The 25,838-nt window shown below is 36.8% G+C and overlaps 1 protein-coding gene across 8 annotated transcripts in view; it reads left to right on the top strand.

The window, feature by feature from the left end:
- Window positions 1–25,838, top strand: part of NAALADL2 (N-acetylated alpha-linked acidic dipeptidase like 2) — a 399,226-nt gene that overhangs the window by 313,830 nt on the left and 59,558 nt on the right. For all 8 annotated transcript variants that reach the window (XM_074547421.1, XM_074547422.1, XM_026792086.2 and 5 more), the window contains one exon: window positions 13,310–13,456. In XM_074547421.1, coding sequence (XP_074403522.1) covers window positions 13,310–13,456 — 147 coding nt within the window. The remainder of the gene's footprint in view (window positions 1–13,309; window positions 13,457–25,838) is intronic.

The following is a 25,838-nucleotide window of genomic DNA, read 5'->3' as shown; positions in this document are numbered from 1 at the left end:
AGATAGATTAGCCTGTTTTTTAGTTGGATAGAAGTTTTCCATAATTTGTCAAGACATGGAAGGTCCTGAATTGTGCCTATGGATTCAATGGTAGAACTCACAATTTGATTCCATTTTTAGCCCACAACAAAAGAAGCTGTCAGGGATTATTTTTCCTTCTACTGCTAAACAGTGTTGTAACATTGTTTGCAAGTAAAGGAGACTGAAATCTCACCATTTTTTGGGTTTTGCTCAGTGCTCACTGTAGTGCTGAAGTTGTATGTGAAAGAGAGGGAGAATGTATTCCTAGGGAAAATTAATTTATGTTAGAAAAGCCTACAGAGAATAAATGCTAGGATCCTAGGGATAACAATGAAAAACTGTTGTTTGTCCTGTGAAAGAGAACTCAAGTAATAATCACACTAAATGCAGAGCACTCTGTGGATGCTGCAAGGAACATAATTTAAAGAGAGCTGTGGGAAAATAGCAAACTAAGATGGGCCAATACACACAGCAGTGTTTGCTTTCTGTCTTGTTTTTTTAAAATAAAATTAAATATTGGACAATTGCTAATCACTGCAGCTTCCACGATATCTTTTCCCCCTTAAATTCTGGAAAAATAAGAAAAGAAGTTTTAGCTGAAATATTATTTGTACGAATTTTCTAACATCAACAGTGAAAAGAAGAATCAGGAAACTTAATAACTTGTCTGCTATGTGAGGTCTGGCAATCAGAGAATAGAGTAAGTGCTTGGCTAATTAACAGAGACCATGTTTCTTAAAAAATGTTTTGTATAAAGGGATTATATCTTCATATTAGTTGCAGGTTTCAAGAGGGACCTATATAAGCAGTCTGCAAATAATAATTTTATACGCCTGTCTGTGGGATTCTGGTTGAAACACCAAATTACACGAAGAAGCGAATTTAAATATTTGGATTAATTAGGCAAAGAGGAACTCAAACAGTTCTGAGACCTTGACATATTTAATTCAAATATTTTTTATATAACTAATTAGTGTCCACATTAACAAGAGGGAAGTACTGCCAAGTTATATTTTTGTCTACTGTTATTTTGCACAGAAAATGATGGTTAATTCGCTTGCTCAGTGGGTGAATCAGCATTTGTTGGCAGAGTGTCATTGGTAAATTGGGTTTGTTCAAGCTGGGATTCATTCTCTGTAAATAAGGCCATTAATGATTTTTTCTATAATGGACATGTCACAAAGAAAAAAAAAGTTATCATGAACCATAAATTCATTGCTGTTGTCTTTTAACTGATTGTGTGACCATCAGACTCCAGGTCTGCTTTTACAGCTGAGCCCAACAGAACTTACTGCTCCTGTCTCCCAAGGAAAGGAGTGATTTAAAGCTATTGATGAACGAGTTGATCATTAAAAATGACTGTGCCAAGTATTGTTCCATGCTATATATCAGTATTTGTTTCCACTAATGGAGTAAAAGGCATAAAACATCTCTACATTTACAGGTGGTGTTATTGACAGAAAGTTCTTTTTTCTTTATTGAAGTAGAGCCAAAGATAAACTTCTGCATAGATGTTACTATCATTATTTCTTGATTAAAAGAAAAAATCTTACATTAATGTCAGCATCAATTCTTTTCTTCCAGCTTTATGTGTTTCTCATTTTTTAATACTGTCAGCATTAATAGTGAATCTCCTAGTGTCATATATCAGTAGCTGTAAATAAGAAAAAATATGATTATTTGAATTGCTTGTTCTATGCCTTATAATAGAAGACTGTTGCTTCCCTGTGAGCTTTCAGTCTTTACCTATTATCACTTTTAGTGTGAGATTTGATTGCTGGTGTTGCTTTTTATATATGTGTTGAGAGCAAAGAAAAATCTCTTTGAGAATCAGAAGTTTATGCTGCAAACTTCTATCTCAGGAATTTCTAACTGTGTTAGAATAATGCTGTTAATATAATTGGCAATACTACATTGCCAGTTCTATTAAATTTATGAAGATGCTGCTTCTTCAGTGTGAAAAAATTCATTTAATGAGGGATTTGATTTGCAGGAGGTTTTTTTGGATCTTCTGACCACTTTTTCCTTTTCATAAAATCCTGCTTTCTCCTCTGTTACATATTTTTTCGCTCTTTGAAATTGAATAATTTTATTGCATTAATGCCAATTCAGACAGTGAGTAATTTAACCTACTCATATATTATGATGTTATAAAAATACTGTTACTGTTAAATGTGGAGAAAAGAGTTTGTTAGCATAGCATAATGTAATAATGAACCAGTTTTCCAGCTGTGTTCTTACTGGAGAACAATTCCTTTGTTCCTGTTGACTCAGGCTTTCTGATTCCATGTCCTTCCTTGTATTTACATAGATCTCTAATAGAGGTGTAAATTATGTATATTTTTAGAAAGGTTTTCTTGGTTTGAAATGTAAATGTCTATTTTAATAGCCCTTGTGGATGAAACTGAATAAATCTGAATATTTTATTACATTCAGGTGTGGTGCTGGAGTAGGTAAGTAATTCCTTTTCTGCTGCAAAAATGGGGTTTGGTTCAAGTTTTCTATTGTCCAATTGAGTTATAATTGAGTCTCATATAATGAGCTGTACCATGTAAGGGGACTGGTTTTTCCCTTCCAGACACTTTAGACAGACTACAGTATCAGAAAAATTAACTTCACTTCTGTCTAAATATTCTGTTTAATTTCATCTTGATTATTTTCCTTCAGAACTGACTTTTTCATGATAATAGAAAGATGTTTTCTTGGCGATAGAAAAACCTTTCATGTAGAGAGTTTAAAAGTAAATTTTTAGTTCTTACAAAAGAAGATAGATTGAGAGCTCTGGATATTATAAAGTTTTCTACATAAACAGAAATCATTGAAAAGTTTCTCTTGATGTTTCATCGTTATTAACTGTGTTGCTGAATGAAATTAAATTGACTCTAGGTATAAGCTGTACTACACAAACAGCCCATGGGAAAGAAATTCACATGCAAAAATTAGGTGTATGGCCAAATAACCAGAAAGAAAGCACCTTTAAATCAGAATTGATCGGAAATTAATATAAACTGAAATGTGTAATGTATAAACAGTCTGTTTAATGTTTTTTGATCCAAAACAGCTGCAGCCATGGGCTTTAGTTGTGCATGTCACAGGAAAAGAATCAAAATCTTTTGCAGCATGATTAACTCTTTAATCTGCAGATCCTTACTGGAAAAAAAAGCACCTGGGTAGTGAAAAGCAGACCATTTGTTTGTTATAAATGAAAAGGTGACCTATTTTCAGTAATGCCATGTATATTTAACCTTGCCAGAAATATCAGTGTGGCTTTTCTGAGTGTGCTGAACCTCACTCCTGGCAGGGAGAAGGTTCCAGGTGCTCTTTGACACATTGTGCTCCCCCTGTCTCAGTGTGCCTGGAAGTGTGATGGACTGTTCTGTGGACAAGCATGGAGATGTTTGTTTTTAGATGATGTGCCTCTCTTTTATGTTGTAAAATTGTGAGCTGTTTCATCGAGTATTCGTAGAGTATTTCATATTTCACTGAGCAGCTTACAGAATTCAGAGGAGTGGGAAGAACTGAAGGCTTGTAGAAACCTGGGAAGGTGTGGGGGGTTTGGTTTGAGTGGGGTTTTTTTGTCATTTCTTTTGGGTTTTTTGTTTTGGTTTGGGCCTTTTTTAAGCTGTTTTTTCCCAGGAAGAGTAGAAGTACCTCTGTAGAATGGTAAACCAGTCAATGAGGTGAAAATATTGACCTGAGCTCCAGTGGGTGCAGTGTAGAGTGGAATTCCTACTCATGCTGAGAGATTTTGAGGTTGGAAGTTCTCTTTCAACACGGACCCTTGTCATGCTTGGAGGACTCCTACACGTCTTCTAGGGTTCAGGTTTAAAAATCAACTCAAAATTATGGTGATTGGCATATTTTTGTTGCATAAATTTGTCCCCCCTTTAATTTCAGTGTTGTCGCAGTAACAGTTCTTACATGTGGAAACGAAAGCTTGATTGCTTTAAGGCTGTTAATTGAACTTCCGTGTCTCTTGTTTAGGCATACTTATATAAGAAATGCTCAAATTTAGTTAGGAAGGGAAAAAAAAAAGAAATCCCCAAACACCTCACCTGGTTTATGTCACTCATCAAAAGGAAAAAAAAAATCTTAAAATTTTAACTTAGGCATATTTATTGGCAAGAAGTTAGAATTCCTTTGATGAATTCTTTGAAGCCAGGTGTGAGGAAAATCATTCCAAATCCATTTAAAACTGTGATATTTTGAATAATTACAAGCATAAACTTGAACTGTTGTGGGATTTGCCTGGTTGGTTTATTCGTCATCTGTTTACCACAAGCAGATTCTGGTGGTGATGGTTTGTCTAGTGTAAAAAAAGGGAGACTTTTGGGACACCATAAACAGGGAATGTGAAATTTCAAAAGCAATTTCAAGCCAATTTAATATATATGGAAAATACATGTATTTTCCAAATTATTCCTAAGGTTTTAATTAGTAATATAGTTGAGATGGATTTTTATTTATTGAGTCAAAAAGCCACTATTCCCATAGTGTTATTCCTGTCTTGAAGGGCACACAGAATGGGACTTCACAGAATAGAACAGAGAAAATTTTAAAGCAGATAATCTCAGATGTCAGGAAAAGCCAAAATGCAAGAAATAGTTTTCTTGGAGGTTCTGCAAAAAGCTTTCTTTTGGCAGCTAAAGGTCACACAGCTCCAACCTTTGTCTCCTGGCAGAGCATTGAAAGGGATTTCAAAACTTCTTTTGTAGCCTTCTATTTTAACACTTTAAATGCTTTAAGTTTTCTTTCAAAAGGAGTTTAGGAGAGCTGCTGGATCCTCTGTTTTGTAACTCAACATCCTTTTCTTGATTAGATAATTATTCTATAATTACTTAAAAAAAGGCTTAATGCTGTACCTTCAACAGGTAATTCAGCACTAGAAGGGAGAATTCTATCCATACAATTATTTGCATATGCAATTATAGCAGTGAGGCCAGAGATACAAACTGTGGCAGGTGGAGTGCACAGAGAAAGATTTAATATTGAGGAAAAAATGAGCTCATATTTATGGGATTCAATAGCTTTAGCCCATTAAAATATATTGGGTTGTGAAGTAATTTTTTTCCACACTGCTGACTAGAATCTGCACCTTTGAGAATTCATGTAGATGCTGTATTATTTAGTATTCTCAGAAATATATACATATGTAGCATTCATTAGTCTTCCTTACCAGAGTAAATAGATTTAGATAGCACTTTACAGGATATGTCAATTTGTTTTCTCAATTTGTGCAATGCAAACATTTCTCCCTTACAGACTGTGTAAGCATTGTTTCAGAAAGTTCAATTTTATTGCATCAAAATTAACTTTTAAAGATTGGAATTTGGAGGATGAAACCTGAAATACAGTGTTATAGATACTTAGATTATATTGTGCAGTAGTTAGAAGCTATCAGTTGTCTGTATTGTAGAACTCTGCTAATCAGTTCTGAAATAAAATTAATTATCAGCCTTTCTTTATGCCCTTGCTTTCTATGAAAAAGCAGGGACATATCCCTGAAAACTTATTAATAAAAATCCAGATTTCTTTAACAAAATTTAAATGTCTTTTTAGTCTTGTATACTTGACAGTACATAGAAATTACAGTATCCCTGTTCAATGCTTTGCTTCTGTTTTGGAAAGATCTCAGATAATAATCCTAATTTTCAGAGCACAAAGAAACACATCATTTAGATGTATGATGAGTTTTGGGTGATAGCTGGCTACTGTGTGTTTTGTTGATCAAATTCATGTTAGAATCCATGTTTTAACCAGGTTCTGGTTAAAATGTGGTTAAACCCACATTTTATTTAAGTAGCTGAAGTTCTTCTCCCAAGCCCTTATATTTTAAGGTTCTTGAAACCAAGTTCAAGTGAGCTTCTATGGAAACCAGAAGGAAAAAGTCATTTGTCCATATGGCTTTCCCTTCTCTAGGGTTTTCTCTTCTCCTTTTCCCACTGCTATTGTTTTGCTGTACAGAGGCAGGAACACTTTCTTGTGGTTTAAGTAGATAAAAGTTGGAAGAATCCAGTCAGGAAAAGAGTATTACAGTACCCCACTGCTGTAAAAATAAAATCATTTGACATCTTTTGGATCATTTAATTTATCTCTCAGTGGAGCCTAGAGACCTGCATTTGTGGTGCTGACACACTTTAATAAATCTGCTTTGTGATTATCTTCCTGAAAAATTCAATTTCTACAGATACTTGATATCTTAAGTGCGAATACTGTTATTATACCATTTGCTCAATTCCCATTGAAGTCCAGAAGAGGTTTTTTATGTGAAAAATATGATGGTGGTTTATTGACCTTCATGGTCTGTGTGCAGTGGTGGGAGTGACTTTCATTTCAAAGACTGAAAAATAGGTTTTGTGTGTGGCTTGAAGGGGGTGATTTGTTCATGCATAGTTGCCATTAAGAAGTTTCAGGGCAAGGTAAAGCTTTGTCAGCAACAAATTTCTCTGGCCTTGTTCCAGGCTGGTGCCATGAGGGAAGATTTGCCATAGTTACCCATGTCTCATTAGAGTTCTTCAAAGAATCACTGATTTTCGGTGTTCTGTGCCATAAAAAAGTTTCTCCATTTGTGTCTATTACAACTGAAATTTGGTCTTTGATTACAGTAATAAAGTCTGAGATTTTGATGGCAAATTTCTCCCCCACTTTAAAAAACCTGGCTGTTGCACTGGATATACCATGGTTGTGTGTTTGTGTCCCCTCTTGGCTGGATAATGTGGTGTTGGGGTCTGTCCTGCCTCTGTGTGCATTGTTAGAGATGGGCAGGATCATTCCACAGGATTCTTGGATCCCTTAAAAGAGCTGGTATTGTATTGGATATTGGGAATACATGTGGAGGAGCAGAGAATATGAGACATGTACTATACAGAACAAGGATAAATTATTTTCTTTCGTTTTTTCCTAGTGAAACACATGAGTTTAAGTTGTGTTCATAAGCAGCAGATTGAAGATCTCAGCATGGTGGGAGAAACCCTTGCATGGGAAAGGGTGGCAGACAGCTGACCTCTGCAGAAATCTGCTTTTCTGGGTCAGCTTGATGATGAAGCTCATGGGGGTGTCTGCTGAGCTGATTTGCACTTTGGCAAGTGCTGGTGTTTGGGAAGTGGTGCTGGCAAACATTTCTGGTAGAAATCCCACATATCTGAGTTCTCTGTAGCTCAGGAAACATGACATGGGAGTGCTGATGGTTGGGAAAATGTAAATTACAGTAGTCACAAACTGTAGTAAAATCGAGTAGTTAGAAACTAGTAAATTAGAGTAATCACAAACTGTAGTAAAATAGACTAGTTACAAACTGTAGTAAATTAGAGTAGTTACAAACTATTGTAAATTAGAGCAGTTACAAACTGTAGTAAATTAGAGTAGTTACCAACTATAGTATCCAAGTTACACCCAGCTGTGGGCCTAATTTCTGCCATTAAGTGCTGCCATACAAACACAGCAAGAAAAAGCTTGAGCACCATGAAGTCCAGGAGAGTTTTAATTTTTGCATTACCAAAACACAGATTGACTTCATCCTTCAGTTACAAATGCAAATAGTCAAAAATCATTTGTGTTCAAAATTAGATCAAAATGAGGAGGTTACAGAAGGAAGCTCTAAAGGAAAAAGCACCTGAAGTTTTGAGTGTTGGGTGTGGAGACAGGTTCCCTCTTGATACAGTATTTTCTGGGTTGTCCATCATAATGGATTACAATTTTAAGCAGTTTCCTGAAATTTATCTTCAATAAATGTGACTCACTGAATAGTGAGGCTGAGCCTGTGGCCATGGAAATTCAGTCTTTAAAGTCACTTAAAAATTTTGGAGAGTTTGCCTTTTCCAGTGGTGCTGAAAAAATATGGAAGAAGTTCTAATGTATTATTTTCTGGGGTAAGTGGATGCTTTGGAGAAGCACAGCTACCAAAGGTGTGTGCAACAGTTTCTCAATTATTTTTTTTAAACTTTTTATTTTTAAGGCACTGAGATACTTGGAACTGCTGATGGCATTCCCACTGCAGTCTTGCCACTTATATAATTCATGCTATATAATTTCAGCTTTAAATATTTGATTGCTCTCAAATTCTCTTATCAAATGGGAACATACTTGCTTGATTTTTACCTTCCTTAAAAAAGCCATTAAAATTCCTAGCAGTTTGTGCTGAGTGCTGGCAACAGGTACATTTGACTCAATGAGGCATGGGACTTCAATTTGGTTATAGGAAGGATAAATGTAATTCAGAATCATGTAACAAGCATCAGGAATCAGAGAAAGACTGTCAGTAGATAAAGTTAAATGTAGAAAAAGTGCAGGATAGAAAATTAAATTTACACTATATAATTTTTTACTACCTTGCTTTTGTATTTCCTACCAGTTTGATGTAACTTTTGCATCTAAAATGTGATTTAGTCCTGTGAGGTACCATTTATTTTAAAGACTTTATCTACTCTGATAGTTATGTTGTTTTTTTTTAAAAATAAGACAAATATTTAAAAGTATGCAAATACTTCTTAACAAAAACCAAAGCCTTGAACAAGAATTACAGGATTAAGTTTGTCTCATGTTTTTCTAGCTGTAAGCTAAATAAAAAATAACTCCATTTTGCAAAGTAGTATAACATACAGCAATATATTTAAATTTTCTGTTCCAAGCACAGATATTTCTCCATGCATTATTTATAACCACTGGTATTGTAATTTCCCACTTTTTTAGGAAGTCACCATTGAAATGCAAAAATTGCTTCACATTCACACAATTTTGAAAGGTACAACTGGAGTTTTATTTTCAGCAGGTTATGTTTTGTAGGTAAACTGACTTTTCCTTGGTTCAGTAGAAATCTGAATACAACGTCAGAACTGGGTCTTGGCTAATCTTGGTTGGACCTGACCTTTTGAAAGTATTGTGTTTGCCACCATTTTCAGTTTCTTCTTCCCCTCTGGGTGAAAAAGCCTTCTCTGTCATGCAGAATACCTGCAGGCTTTTTGAAAGAGCAGTTCTTTTAAAGCCATGATGTTTGTCTAAAAGGCAGGTTTTGTCTTGTGAAAATGCAGTTCTACCTTCCTGCCCAGCCTAAAAAAACTGTTTACTCTTGGAATTTCCAGTTGTTGTGCTTTTGTGTATGAAAACACAGAGTAATTTGGTGGTGGGGGGATTTAGATTGTCTAATGGGGATCCCTGGGGTTGTAGTGATTTGTTTGAGAATCACCTGCAGTGTCCACGAGTATCAGAGGGATTCAGATGATGCTGAATTCCTTGTCCCTGATGACTTTCAGTAAACACAACTCTTGAGGGAGTTGTTTCTCCCTGGTGACAAGTTCCTCCCAATGGAATATGTGTGTGTGTGCAGGGAACATCTCTCACTTCACTGTGGTAGTCCTGAAGAATCCAAACCAGGGGCAATTTCTGAGATTTAAATTTCTCTTTTCTGTGATTTTGCAGTGCTACAGAATTTAGCCAGTCTTCATGGTACCCTTAAAGGTAATTAAATAATGTCAAGATTTTAGATATTTTCAGTAAGGCTTCACACATGTTTAAATGAAAATATGTGTAAGTGGGAAGGAAAAATTGCTAAGGAAGTAAGGAACCAACATTTTATTCATTTTTAATTAATCACTTCAATCTTAATGTAACATTAATTAAATGCAGCAAGGTTTAGTCACTCTACCTCATAAGATTTCATGGTGTAGCTTTAATCAGGTAATCAAATGATCACATTGTATAAATAGGCAAATACATCACATCAGTGGTGTGTAACATTCTGGCTATTTAAACCACAACTACTTTCCATCTATAGCATATTAATTATCACCACCACATTTAGCTTTTCTTTTCCTAAACAGGGAAAGAATGAATGAATGAATATAATTTAGAATTATTTTTATGCACATACTTGAATCATGTCAGTTTGATAAGGCTCAAAATTGGGGAAATGCTGTGCATTTAATTATTATGTAGTTGTTTTGCTCTATGCTATTGAGCAATACAGAAATGTTGGATACCTTGCTTGCCTTTAGTTGGTTTGAAAAGCACTTTGAGGTCTGTAGGGCAAAATGCCCTTTTAAATTTCCCTAATAATTTCTGAAAGAGCTGATTTGCATCAATAGCAAATATGTATAATCAATCAATAAAGACAGAGCAGAACAGGATGTTTATAGCCAAACCTGATAGTCAGCTGGGAGAAAACAGAGAAGTGTGTTTGCCATGGAATTGATGCAATTCCTAGAAGCTCCATGGTTTTTTTAATAGCCTTTGGCAGCCATCTATTAATATTTTTAAGAACCATCAAACCTTCTGCCTCTAATGATGCGTTTGCCATAGTGTGGCAGGTGTGTATAGATGAGAGACACAGACCTGAGAGCCCTTTTCTGGCCTTTATTACCTGTTGGTGTTGATTTACATATTTATAGTTATAAATATGTTAATCTCTTGATTTCTGTATTTTTACAAGGTCTGTGATGAATTAAATAAATTCTTTGGTTCTTCCTTTGGACAATCTTACTTGCTCTAGATGGTCTCTCATACCTCAGGTCCTTAATTGCACCAGTCCCTGACGCAGGTACTGATTCAGCTCAGAAATAGAGATCAATTATTCATGAAGAATAAGCCTCCTTGTTGTAGCTCTGAAGCTGGGAGCACTGACATACTGTAAGAATAACTGTTCATTCTTTACTGGCCTTATTGAAAGCTCCATAGATGTTTTAATCCATTTTCAAAAGGTGGTAATGTTTTATCTGAAGCTGGAGTCAAGTAAAGAAAAGTAGTAACCAGAACTAACTAATGAGTTCTGCAACAAAGTCCCACTTGATTACACTTCAGATGTGTCAGATTTGTTTTAGGACACTAACTCAAATTAAATGCATTTGATTTGCCATATGGTACTCTTCATTTTCTCAAATTTGTAATGTAAACCCGTAAGATGGTGCTGACACCCAAAATGAGCTCCAGAGAAATAAAATCAGTGTATGTCAGTGCATGTGAATCCTTGCACTGACACCAAGCACTCCTTGATTCCTGGCTCACCAGGGGCTTGGTTTGGCTCTGGTCTGAAGGAAGGGTTTGACTGACATGGTGGAGCCCGGCCTGAGCAGCTGAGTGCTCTAAATACAGCCAGTTTGTCTTTTTCCTATAAAGCTAACCAGCTGAAGAAATACAGTTTGGCTGCTCTTCAAATGGCAGTTAGTTGTGTGTTGTTAATAGTTTATTCTAGTTACATTTTAAAAGATCTTTTTATTATTTTTGTTCGTTTTATTAATATTAGAGCATTAATATTCTTTTAGTCTGGGGAAACATTTCATTTGCTTAATGAATGCAAAACACACTATATGAACTTTGCAGTTGTTGCCAATGCTGGTGTTGTCGAGTCTGCCTTACAATAAAAACAGATTGGAAGAGCACAGCATCTTGCATGTAAAGCATTCTCCTGTATTGGTGCTGGGTTAAATATTTATTGTTGGGCTTGTGTGTGAGAACAGTGCAAGTGGAATAAAGCAGTTAAACTCTTAAAATGCTGTACTATTCAATTGAACATTCCTGTCATAAAAATATTAATCCTATACTGTCAAGGATGGTGATAAAAACCCCCAAACCACCATATTTTATGGTCCCCTTAATCAAAGCTGTAAACATTTCATATATAAACTTTCATGCATAAGAAAAACTAAATTTCATGGTTGCTGTAGGAAGGCATCTCTTCAGCTCCTGGTAGGCTAGTAGAAATGGGGTTTGGTGGATATTCAGAATTAAGTGTCAAAAGCTGTATTTCACAATTTCACGTCATTCGGTGAGCCTTTAAACATTAAAGGAAGAACAGAACAGGCTACTCATCACTTATGAAACTTGACCAGCTGTGGTGGGCAGTGTGAAGTGAGGAGATCTGATCTATGCTGCCGTGTAGAACACTGGGTGATCCTTAAATGCCTTGTAATTCCTGGAAGGAGCAGTGGATCTTGTACACAGATCTATGCACAAAATCATATCATAACCATGGTTTTTTGCCTGGATGTGTGCTGTGCAGTGGGTTTGAGTGGGAGAGACTGTAGGAGATACAGTTGTGATTATTAAAACACCTTTTCCAATGAATTTGTTGTGTGGGTTTTTACCGTTTTGGACAGGCCTTAAACAACTGTGGCTGTATGTAAGAATGGCAGGAGCAGAAATGCTTAACAGATTAAAAAAAAGGAGTAATACAACCACCTCTCAAAATTACTTATGAAATGGAAGCTATTTCTTGAAGGTATTTTAAAATAATTTTCTGTGAGACTCTGCAGCCTTTATTTAAACTGTGTAATATGCAATTGCATTATTCACAGCACCAAAATGAAACTGTGAAGTAATAATTATGCTAATTTTGAAATAGGGAAATACCAAGATTTGTCTCTGTCTAACATTTTCCTGATAACCTTGGAGACTTTAATATACAGAATTTGCTGTATTTTTGTGTTAAAGTAGAACCAATTTTAGGCTATTCTTCTAGAAAGCCTGTAATTTTGTTGGTAGAGGTGAGGAAGTTATGTTATACTATATAAACTGTTAGCTAAATGCAAATAATCTCCAGTACTTCAACTTCCTAATATTCTTGAAAAGAAACCTGAGTAGCTTATTTGCTGTAATAGATGTTGAAAGCCTTTATGCCTACTGTTTATTAAGTGTTTAATTACCTGGTAGATTTAAAAGCTACACAAGTATGTGACACTCCGTCTGGGCTTGATTTCCAGTTTCCATATTTATTACAGCTCTGTTGCTAAGATTTCACCATTAAATAGGTACGTGAAGGAAATACAAAGATTTCCCTGACTAGAATTGTTTGAAGAAACCTACACAGAAAATATGTATTATTTACACATAAAATGTGTACTGAGTATCTTTAGCCTTTTAATTTTTTTTTTCTCCTAAGCCCTACTTTGTTGGAAATTCTTTACATTACCAGCATTTCACAGACATATCTTAGATTGAATATGATAATCCCATTCAGCTTTTTGTTGTGGCAGAGCATGCTATCAACTGAATAAAAAATGATTCCTTAGGAGCCATTAAAGATCTCAAAATCTTCAAAAAGGCACCACCATGAGGCCTTCTAATCTGCTGGCCAGCATGAGGCATTCCATGTGCCTTCATTCTTCTTCCTGCCACTTCAGATAAGAATTTCTTTGTCCTCTGAAAGACTCGGCCATGTTGCAGCAAAACTTCACTCTCTGCCATGTTAAAGTTGCTTCAACCCAAAGAATGCTGTTTAAATGAGGTATTGCTACAAGTCTTCAAGAGCCTGACTGCAAATAATTAAGTAGAGATTTGATTTGTGTTTGGTTTTTTTCAGAGCCAGAGCTTCAACTGTGTGGAAAAGGCAAGATGTCCAGGATACAATGTGAGTTCTGTGCAGATTCAGGGAGATGCAGATTATTTCATCAACCACCTCGGAGTACCTGCCACACAGTTTTCCTATGAGGACATCAAAGCATCAGAGGTAACTGTTACTAAAAATGAACAAAATGAAAGTAGCAGGAAGATAGAACTGTATTTTCTCAGGTTATCGTGTGTTGTAGTGGAAATTTATCTCCTCTAAGTGTGTTTTTTTAGGTCTTCAGAGGAATTTTTTCTTGTCACTTAGCAGCTATTCCGCATAGTTTTCATTCAAGATCTGTGTATATACAGTCTACAGACCACGAGAAAGAATCTGCAAAATTCTGTATATCAAAATAGTGAGTATTTCCCAGCAACATTTACAATATGAACATTGAAGGTTCCCTTGGCTATTGTCTACTTTAATCCAGAGTTATTCTTCATGTTCCGTTAACCTTGTAAATATGCATTTTTGTCTCTCAGAATGACTCATCAATGTAATTAAAATCATAAATGACAATATTTCTATGTTTATTTAAACATGACACTCTAAATTTGGTTCTTTGTTAAAAATTCAGCTTTTGTCCTTCTTGAAAATTCATTTCCTAGAAATAAACTTGGTAAGTGTAATCTGCAGTCTTGAAGCAGACATACTGCACTTCTCAGACTGTAGGAGACCTTGACCCCATGAGGTCTGTTTTATGTGAGAAATAAATCTGCTTGGCACAATGTGTAAATTTCTCTTGGCAAGAGGATGGAATTTTTCCCTAAAAGTGAAGTCACACAGAATGATTAAATTTGGATTATTTGCTGTATCTTTGTTATTTATTGTCCAGGTTGTTAACAGTCTTCCAGGAGATAAGCTCATTGTCTCTCCTATGTTTTATCAAACAAGCAATCTGTTTATCCTTTATTGCCATTGTTTAGTGTGGATTCTGTTTATTGACAGATATTTATAAGGCAGATAAATTATTCTGTGTTTACAGCCATATTAATAAACATTGTGAGAATTTCTGTTAGGCAGGTTATGGGCTGATAAAAATCTGTTGGTTTGCAGGGAGGGATTTTTGCTTGTTTGTTTCCATCCAGCTTTTTTAACTACGCCTCAACTTTGTCAGCTTTGTTGCAAAACAAGATTTGGGCAAACAGGTTCAGAAATGGACTGTTCTGATGTGCTTTTGTGGGTTTTCATTTTGTGAGGTTGGTTTCCTTTTCTGTCTCTCCCACTGCTCTGACCTCCTCAGGAATCACTCTTCCTTTGGAATATCCATCACTTGTTTATTTTACCCACCTGTCAGCCAGCGTGCAGTGTCAGGTAAAACTGATGCTGTTGCACAGCTGGAAAAACCTGGTTTGGAGTTAAAAAGCCCAAGACCTGTGCTTGTATTCTTCCTCCAGAGCAGCAGCTCCAGGTCAGCTTTAGAAATGCATTTCTTCCCCAGTCGGAGAGATGCCAGTCCGCAGAGAGAAGGTTGTAAAAACCTTCCATTGACAGCAACCTGAGGAGTAAATACGAGCAAATAAAAGCTGTGAGAGGAAACATTCAGGCCAGAAGAGTGAGTAAAACTGTCTGGCTTGGAATTACGTAATACAGTGAACCACAGCCTCGGGGAGGTTAAATCTGCCTGGCAAATGCCCGTGGTGGGGTCTGTGAGCCTGGAAAGTGCATTCTGAGAACTCAGCCACTGCTGTAAAAATGCACTGGGTGAAATGCAGCTCATTTATTCACCAGCAGAAAATATGCAGCATTTTAGTCTCAAAGTAAGTAAACTTGGAAGAATTTCTCAAGTGGAAAAAATCATAATATTGCCCCAGTTTCCAAGGATTCTCTTGCATTTGCTGAAGAAAGCTTTCCTCACCTCCTTACCTCTGCTGTGCTGGGTTTTCCATCACATGAGGGTCACATTCTGATTAGTAATATGTTAGGAGACAAGCTGACCAGATTTTCCTAATACTGCTGATTATTTTGCTTTCAGTATGAGTTATGCTATTCAAGAGAATGATTAGTGTGTATCCAGGTGACTATGTAGAGTCTCCAGAGAGAGACCAAAGTGTTGATTTCAAATCAGAGTTTCTCTGCTACTGAACGCCATGATTGGTCTATTAGTCCTCACCTCAGCAAAGAATAGTATTAGAAACATATTCAGTTACATTTACAGCAACAAGGAAGAGTAATATAAACTAAGAGAGCTGGTAAGTCAAAGACTTGTCTTAGCCACTCTGTGTGCTGCATAAAAGCTGGATATCAGTCAAATTACTTCATTGTATGAGCATTGGTATGTCAGAAATAACTGCATGGCACAGGTGAGTAGATTCTGATTTTCTTTCCCTGTGTGTGGACTATTTCTGTGCTCTTGAAAATATTAGTCCTGTTTATATAACAGTGTATTTTGACACCCAAATATGGTGTAACAGGTATAACACATACATGTCCCCCATAATGAGAAAATACATGCATGTTACAGACAAACAGACATGTTCATCAACTCTGCTTGGAGTCAGATATAAATTCCTCTCTTATGATATTTTAACTTTGTAAACAAAATAATCGTATTTACATGACTGAAGCTTAGCTCTTGGTTACCTGATTTTAAATTTTTAATAACTCTTAAAACACTGGATATGGTGGTGTATGACCTCAGGAATGTGCATTCAGTTGGTGTTTGGATTCATGATGGTTCTCATTTTTGTATGGATGTACATGGATTGTGTGCCTGCCCTATCACTTAGAGCTCACCTTGTTTCTCAGACTTCTCTCCCTTAGTTCCTTAAGATTTGCATTGTTTTTCTTTTTGTATGAGCATCATCTTGGTAATTTTCCATTTTCGTTTTCCTCTTGATGGAGCACCTTAAAGTGTACTTTGCTGTGCTAGACTCAACATTCTGATGGCCTTTTTTATTTCATGAAAGGGGACAGGGAAAAGTAGTTTTTAAAAGATCTGTGTTTGGGTAGTACTGGGCTTCTTCCCCGAAGGGAAAAGCTCCAACCCCCTAGTTACAAGTTAATTTATTTTGATTCCTTCTTTCCTAGCACAGTTTATAGCACAGCTGCTGAAGTCCTGGAGCACAAGTAATCACAGAGACTGAGAAAAAAAGCCTTGCTGTGGCTGCCTAATGTTTGGGTAGTAGAGAAAATATAAACTGGGTTTTCCATAGTTTCAGTCAGAGATTTGACTTTTTCTCCAGCATTGTAACTCAAACATCATTGAACTGTTCAGCATTTTGAGTTCCATCACTTACAAACTTCAGCTGATATAGGTGTATTTAGAGCTTTTTTCAAGATGGAAATTAATTGGCTATTACCATCCATTTCTGTGTCATTGCAGTCTACAGTTTCAGGAGGAATCAATTTTTTAAAATTATAGTTGGATGATTTCCTATGTTATCTGCATATTATTCATCCTTAGTGCATCCTGTTACAGAATGATTCCTGTCTGATAAAACAGAATCTTAAATCCCCTCCGTGATAATGTAGTAGTTTACATACACATTAGCATTATTACTTTGTTTGGGGAAAAAAACTGCTGCACATGCACACTATTAAAAAATAACTACCAACTTGTTCCTTTTCTCTTTTTTTTAAATATTTATTAATGGACACATAATCATCATGCAACATTTCATAGTAGATGTCCACGTTTGGGTATGCAGGACTCACAGAACATTTACTTTTACACCTAGATCATAAAAGTTGTTTTCCGTATCTTCACTCAAACTTAAGTACAGGCAAGAAGTATAAAAATTACCTGTCACATTATTCACAGGCTAGACCAAGGTAGTGTAATACCATGGACCACTAAGCTAATTTAGAAGAAAAATGAAAAGAGGTTTCTTTATAGAAGGCATTTGTATGTAATATATGTAGAAGAGTTTAGAATTTTGACAGTTTGAGATTGTATCCTCTTTAGAGAGAATGCATAATGATTTTTATTTCTGTTGAAATATGCATAACTTTCTGAAGGTAACTTTCAACTTTCATTAGGGCCCTTAAAAGTGATTTTCACCCACACTGGTGTAAAACAGAGGGCAGTAAATCTTAACTCTTCAGTGAATGTGGCTTCTCAGTGGTTGTTACCATCCTCCCTCCCACCCTGTCCTGCCCTCTTTTCTTCCTTTTTATCAAACTTTGGGGAAACTTACTGCAGTTTCTTGATTTCAGTGTTTACATGCTTAGACTGACACATCATGCACTTCTCTCAAAAGAGCTCAAAAACTTTGCAAGATTTCTTTGTTATGAGAAAAGGAGCAGAGGAACCATCCTTGATGGAGAGAACTTAGGGTCTAGTTTACAGAAGAATAACTCTCATGTTGCAAGCTGCTTTTGTCTCTTTGATGTGCTGATGTTGGTGTAGAGGGAGGGCTCAGGCAGCTTGGAGTGCTGTTGAGTGCATCTCCCTTGTATCTGTTCCAAAGTGAGAAGGAGCCTCAAACACATTTCATTTTAAATGCATCTATATGTATAATCAGTGTGGCTTTGTGGGAAGAAATAAAGTCTGTGGTGTAGTTTCATCTCCACAAATACAACCTTGTACCTGTGTGTGCATGTTGAAAGCAAACCTGAGTAGTCTGACCTGTGGTTTTCTTTATTTTTAGCTGCTTTTGTATCAGTCATATAATCACTGCTCAAACAGTTGCAGTGCTTAAAGTCAAATCCATTTGTATTTTCTGAAGCTCTGGAGCTCTGTGTTCTTAATGCAGTTACTCACCATCATGAATCACAGCATTAATCCATTGTTGCTCCATATCCAGATGATTTTCTCCTTTACTTCTGGTGTGTCCTCCTTCAGTCCCTTTCCAGCCAGGAAAGTCAGTGCAGCCATGACATTTTGAGATTTCGGACTGCATGGATTATCTACAGCTGACCAGGCCCTTCTGGTAAATGTCCTGCTGTTTATCTGACATTATTATTTGTGTCCTCCTTGATTAAGTGTCACCCAGTACCAATTAATTTATCAAAGCCAAGTATATTTATCAAGAAATTCCATCAGAACATCATTTTCTTGGAGGGATCAGACCAGGCCATATGCAAAGACACGAGGTGCTTAATTCAGCCTTAATTCAGCTCAGCAGAGAACTTCAGGACCTGTGGCATTGGAAGAGATTTAGTCTGAATCTATAATTCCAGGGAGATTCCTGCCCCAAACAGAAGCCTTATTTCTCCTCTTACATTTAGTCTAGGAGGGAGTTTGCACAACAGCAGTGTGTTGCTGTGATGATCTGTGATTTGGTAGCTTTTCCATCTGGAAATACAGCTCTGCATGGCTCCCCCTCACTCCCTGTTTTAATTCTCTTTTCTCCCTGGTACACGTTAAATTTTTTAAGGAAATAACACAGCTGGTAGTTGCCCATGGGGAGTTACTGGAGATGTTCCATGCCTGTATGAAAGAATCAAAGTACCAGTGTGCTTGGTATACCAGAAAGTCTTTGCAAAGGAGCAAATGTGTATCAGCCTCAGGATGGTTGCTTGGGAACCCAGGATTCCCTTTTCTGAGCTGCCTCTGGAGAGTTTGGTGCTGTTGCACTTGCTGCTGAGTTTATTAACTGTGAGTAGAACTTCAAGGGCAGCCAGGTGTGGCAGTGGGAGCTGGCTGTGTCAGGGGTTGTGAAGAGGTTTCATTTGTGTTTCTGGACAAGCAGGGAGCTGCCAGTGTGGAACAAGGAATAGTTGCAGGAGTCCCCAGCAGGTTTTCTGGGTCTACCTGAGTGTCCAAACCACAGCTGCCTTCCTGACTCAGGGATTATGCTGGCTTTATAATAATTGTGCTTCTGTTTATTCAGACTGATTTTTTCCTGACCAATGTGTTTTTTCTGTCTCTAGCATAAATTAGTGTTTTCTAATTTCTCAGTTCAGTCAGGGGTTAGTGTAGTACTCACCAATAATTCATTAATTCATTAGTCCATCTGTTCATTTGGAAGCTAATTGAGTTGAATTTGGTAGTGAGAGCATGGTGAAATTGTTAAGGTTAATGACTCGGTGTTTTACAAGACAAAATGCATTTGATGTTCAATTGATTGCTTGAGTTGTTTTATTGAATAATATGAATATTTAGCTATTTAATTTCATGGAAGAGCATCTTTGTTATTGCACTAATGCTAGTGAAACTGATGACGTCCTCATCAGTTTGGATACATTACTCTGCTCCAAAAAATTCTCTCTGGCCTCACAAATCCCAGTGCTTTGATGTCCCAAACATCACACAGTGCATCCAGAAGGGGAAAATTCTTTATGTAAACTTGCCTTATGGTATCAAAATCACACAGCTTCTTTAGCATTCATTCACACTGCATGAGTACATGTTGTTTCTGTGAGCTCTGTCCTTGCAGATTCTCTCAGAGGCTCCTCAGTGCCTTGGAATTGACTGGGGATTGTTGGAAGGCGGTGGAAGAAAGAGATGGGAGTTAACAGGATCAATGGAATATGGGGAAATGTGAAAAATTTGTTTAGGCACCAATTAATTGCTTCTGTTTGAAGCATCTAGTTACTGAAAATATTATCTAAGGACAGATGTCACTGAATTCTCTCTTCTCTCTGGAGAATTAAACAGCCTGTTGCACTCATGGTAATGTTTTACCACTGTCCTTCTGAGTGGCTGCATTCAACTGACCAACTAAAAATCTTCTGGGAGAATATCTGGAATAAGTGTCAAAACTTCTTTTGTGACAGTAGATATTACTAGTATAGCATTCAGTTTTGTCTTTTGGGGGAAAAAATCAAGATCACTGGACAATCAAACAGCTGTGATTTGGGTCAGTGATGCATTCTCACTGATAAAACTTGCAATATTTGATATATCTTATCATGGACATTGAAGAACTGGTTAATTAGGCTTCTGATAAATACTGTCTTGAAGACATTATTATTCTCAGCAAAACACAATTTTTATTCTTACTGCCAGGTGGTGAGCCTCCCACCTACACAACATCTGTCTAGTGTCTAACATTAGAAATCTTCATTCAGTGTAATTAAAATTTTTTTTTTGAGCACTAAAATTTAAAGAGGGAAATAGGAAGCATTGAGTCAGGAAATAAAAGCATTGATAATATTTGATTGTGAAAGACATTGTCAATGGGATTCATGACTTCCAGCAAGACATGGAAGTCCTGGAGTGATCTTCCTGGAACTTCATGTTTCTGCTTAGTTTGAATGCTCACAATTGATCATGAAATGTTACAAAATGTGCTTGCACCCTTCACACAACACATCCACGAAAAGCTGTTCTCTCTTAGATGTACTGAATCTTACTGAGCCTCCTGTTTCTAAGTTGTGAAAGTTTGGGGCGATCCTGTGTGAGGTTCCAGGTTTCTGACTTGGGCCACTCCCACCTAAACTGCTGATTCTGCTTTCGGTGTAAAAAGCACAAGGGAAAACTGCAGAGGAATACAGCCAGGCAAGTATCCTGACATCCTGAAAGTTTCTTTCTTTGTGCTGCAGTTTGTGAGTTTATAGCTTTACAGTGATTATTTCAATTCACTTACTAACATAAGGAAGAAAACATTAAATTAAAAGAGATGAGAGAAATGTACTTATATTCCTTTCCTTATGACTGTTGGCTGGGTTTTTTCTGGCTGCAGTTGAGTTGAATAATAAAATAACTTGTGCAGCAGTGATTCCAATTCTGCCTCTCCTGTATTCTTGTGCAGTCTTGTTTGGCAGGCCTTGCTCATTTTGTCCAGCATTGGGTAGCTTTGCAAGGTCACTGCACATCTTTACCAGAATATTCACACAGAAAATAGATGTGCTTTTGTTTCTTTTCTAAAAGGTCTTCAGTAAACTGAAATGCTGAAAATACAGAAGAAAAGACTCTTGTCAGAATCTCCTTCTGACAAGCCTGTTTTCCAGAGTTGGGGCATTCTCACTTTGAAGGCGTGTTAGGTGGTGGCAATTGCAGAGCTTTGCTTTATAAAAATAATTTATGGACCTATTTTATGTGTTTTGCATCAGTGAAACAAACTGTTACTTTATTTTATAATCCTTGGTGGATTTGGGAGGTGATATTTAATTAGATATCTAGAGCATTTGCTAGAAAGGGTAAAGCCAGCCTGCTAGTGAGATAGAGATGCAGAAAATCTCTTCTACAATGTATTTGCAGCCCTATGGGCCTTTATTAGTGAGAAATCCTATATCCCTGTTATTATTTCATCAATTCAATTTGAACCACACTTTGGCTTCTGTCTATTCTATTCTACATAATCTACTTTTTCAGTAAATCTGCTTCAGTCTGCAGTACCCTCCCAAAGTAAAAGTAATCCAGATAGATGATGATAAGCCATATTTTAGTCTATAGGATACCTTTTCCATTTCTCTCTTTTTGATCCTTCTTACAGTCAAACCTCTTGTTCAATCACCCTGCCAGGCAGTAAAAAAAATAAAAGGGGGAAGAGATGGCCTTTTAGCCTAGGTGAGGAGAAACAGCTCTGTCACAAAGAAATTCAATTGAATATTTTCTGCCAGGACACCGTATGCCAATTGCTTGACTTAGGGAAAATGGAAGAAGGAATTAGTGAGAGCCTGCAGTGCAGATTTCAGAGGTGTTTTTGTTCTTCTCACTGCTCCCTTTTTATCTTTTCTCCTGGCAGGGCTTTCTCCATCACACTATGACAATTTTTTGGCACTGGTGTTGAATACAGATGCAGGCAAGTCCTGATGCAGTCGTGAAGCCTCTGGGTTCCTGGGTGATAGTTCTGGGCACTGCACAGATTCAGAGTGTGCCTTGTGTGACTTCACCCCCCCAGCTGAACCTGTGCCCAGGTACATTGGGAAGAGCTGCAGTGTCTACTTTGTGTTTCAGTGGCCAGACTATGCACATTTTGTGGATCCCTCAGTTTTCTGCAATTCTGCTTTTTTGTGGTGTTGTACTACAAACAGGCAGAAAGAGTGAAACAGGTTAATAGCTCATGGAACACACACAGGATGTATTTATTTATACTGGAGAGGTAACAGAGCATGGTGTCAGTCCTGATGCAGCAAAAGCAACCCCTAAATTCTCACCTTCTAGACATTTTTCTTTGGTCTGTATGAAGAAAATAAGCATTTTTTTCTTGGTTTACATCCTTCTTTTGTGTATTTGCCTTGCAGGCTTTAGCAGTGTGAGATTAACACATTGATACCTCTTGCCCACCTGTACAAATTTCAGAAGGATTTCTGCTCTCACTTGCTTCCTCTCTGTTTTTACCTTTCCAGGCGCTTTCTTTTGTCTCCTGTGCAATATAAAATTGGTGCCATGAATATTGTGAAGTGTTGAAGGCCTGAGTATGGACAATTCTGACAAATGTTAACAAGGGTGGAGTCAAACTGGATAAAGAACTTTAGTCTAAAGTTTTTTTTCCAGATTGAGCATCTTTGTTGCTGAGTGGAGAAACCTCCACTGCCTGTTCGTTTCAAAACAAACAGACAACCAAAAAGCCTCCCCTCACCTCTCCCCACCCCCAGAAAAATTATTTCTGGAGATATTTGTGTATTATTCATGATAATAATAATAATATCTGTATATTTATGTATTATTCACAATAATAATAATTCCTTCTGTTAAGAACAGAAGGAGGTCTTCTTGTAAAAGCTGGGGAACATTTAGCAGGCAAGAAAAATCAGTTTGAGTGTGGAATGAGAGCATATTAAGGAGTTATTACCTACATAATTTGGGTACATAAATTCACAATTTCTCCAACTGGTAATTTTACAGTTTCTCAAGTAATAGTCAAGAAAACAGAATCTCTTCTCAATTCAGCTAATTAAAAAAAATCACATGTATTTACAGAAATAATTCCAGTTTTAAGACAATGTGTGGCAAAATTTGATATTTTATTTTTTTTTAATTTAAAAACAGCAAAATTGATCTCTAAAGCATGTCTTGGTATTTACTGTTTTTCATTAAATCACCAGAAGTGCTGTGGGATTTTATTTGTGATTTAAAATGCATTGGTTGAAAGTTGGCATATAAATTGAAGGTATAAGACAGTACACAAGGGATGGTGAATTTAGTACCTTTAGATGGTGAAACATTTTGTTCACTTAATTAGTTAAGGAAGGATAAGTTAAGTTAGAAAAATGAGTGTAGAAAATCAGAAGTGAATTTTAGTGCAAGTGTCCATCATAAATAAGCAAGAGTAAGCCAGATTTGGGGTTTTAAGAGATTTTAGCCTGCATTTTTGATCTCCATTTAATTGATTCATAAATCAATTAATTACTGTCACAAGACCCGAGGGCAGCAGGAAATTGGGTTCAAATTAAAAAGAAAAGGAGGCAATTTGTTTTAAGATTGAAAGTTGAATGTTCAATCGAAGTTTAATCAGAAGTGACCCATTATTTGAAAAGTAGAACATCAATGTCGTTCTAATTTCACAGAATGCTTCATTAAATGAGTATTGAAAATACCAGGTTAACTGATCATTCCAAGAGGAACACGAGACAAAGGAAACTCATTTCCAAATACGTGTCATGCTTGTTTGTTTCTCTTCTGAAGAGTTCATAGAGATACCAAATAATTTCATTGGGAATTCAAGGATTATTGGGGTGATCCTTTGTAGATTATAAATTTTATTTGATAAAATTTATAACTTCATATCAGAAGATAAAATCTTTTTAATCCTTTTGGATAGCCATGAACTTAAAGAAAAATTAATAGAATGTGATGAAAGCCAAAGGTGAAAATTTTCAAAGCACTAGTGGAAGTTGAGCCTCCTAAATTTTTGGATGTTTCACAGTGGTCTGACCTTGAAAAGGTTTTTCCATGATTAGATACCATCTCCAGAGCATTCACAATGCATTGAAGACTCTGCCCCCTGAAGAAGGTGAGGGTGATGCTGCTGCCTGGCTGGGGCAGAGGTGGTGATTTGTGTTTAGGAGGTGAGTGTGGGAGAGAATGAGGACAACAACTGCAGCTGCAGCTCCTACTGTGGCTGAAAAGCATAAAGGAATAATACATAAAGGAAATTTGTTTTAATATTTTTGGATTAGCAAGTCTTTCTCTTGGTGTGCATTTACTAGAAATTTGCTTAGCGAATTGCTGTTCAAAAAAAGCCAAAATACAACACTCAGTTGTTGTGAGCCTGGTGAAACAACAACAGAGAAGTGTGATTCAGTTTCCAGCTCATGGAAGGTGTTGGTCTTGCTCTTAAATGCTGAGAGGTGCTCTTGGAACATCATCTGGACCTTCTGTCTGCCATGTGCTCCCTGGGCTTGTGTTAGTTGGGAAGCTCATGCAGCTTTCTCTAGTGAGCACAGTACTTGAAAACCAGCAAAAGGCCAAGGAAACAAAGCTGGCCTTTCTAGTTGGTCTTTATAGAGGAGCTTGTTATGAGGGGGAAAAAAAGGAAAAAAAGCAGTCACAGCTGTTTTAAACATTTGGTTTTACAAGTGCACAGCAGGATGATTTCAGATGTCAGCAAGTTATTTCAAACAGCAATTCTCTTCAAGATGTTTGCAAGCAGGGACTTGATTCCTTCATGAGCAAAACAACTCGTCACTTGTGATGTCCAGGTTGTTTTGGTTCATTTGTTGATCGTTGCCTGTGTAAGCTGAGATCTTCCAAAGGCAGAGGCTGCTGGTTCACCTGGCCCAGGTGGGCTCTGGAGTGGGGTGAGCAGTGCATCCCTGCTTTCCAGGGAGGATCCACCAAACTTTAGATTCTAAAGATATTTGTCTGGATGGAGCAATAATCTGACCTTGTGTAGCAAATTTAATTTGGTAATCACTCCCTTCCCTGACTCTCAGTGAGATACTCAGGAGTGAATATAAATGATGCAACTCTCTTTAAGTTATTGATTGCATTTGTGTGACTGATGATGAGCAGCACTGGCACCACCACAGCAGAATGAGGGTGTTCCTTAGCAGCCCCCCAGTCAAGTGGCACAGCTCTGTAAACTGCTGTGCAGACTTGAAACAAAGATGAATAGTTATGAGTTAATGCTGAAGTATGTATTTAATCTTTGTAATAAATGACTGTGCATCTTCTGCCAGAGATTTAAAAAAAAAATTCTGAAAGAAAAAATTACTTCATTTATTTTTGTGATGTTTCTGTGACGAGTTATGCAACACACAGATGCATCACTGGTCACAAAAATTTATATGATGCAATGCTAATTATATATATATTTTTTTTAAGAAAGTGGTGGGAGTTTGCTACCAGAAATAATCTCCTAGAAATGCATGGAAACACTGATAGAATATTGATCACGAAGGCATTAATTTATAGAAAAATTCAACAAGCAAATTTACCAGCAATGTAATGGAATTCCTGCTTTAGGCAACTGGGCACCTTTGAGGTTTAGAGGTTTGTTTCATATTGGTTTGCGTTTTTTTCCAGTCCACTCCTTGTTATTGGTTTCTTGTTTCCTTGTGACTACAAATGTGCAAATAATGTCTTTTTTTTAGAGTACAAGAAGAGATGAACATTCTGTACAAACAATATATTAGATTGTTTGGTGTTAATAGACTGGTTAATGTAAAGTATATAATTTTAGGGAGTTGACAAAAAATCCCTTATTATGTAGATGGTATCACTGGATAG

The sequence above is a fragment of the Zonotrichia albicollis genome, chromosome 9, assembly GCF_047830755.1.
Source record: "Zonotrichia albicollis isolate bZonAlb1 chromosome 9, bZonAlb1.hap1, whole genome shotgun sequence".
Lineage (NCBI taxonomy): Eukaryota > Metazoa > Chordata > Aves > Passeriformes > Passerellidae > Zonotrichia > Zonotrichia albicollis.
The sequence above is the reverse complement of the archived record's forward strand: the minus strand, read 5'-3'. Positions and strand labels throughout refer to the sequence as shown.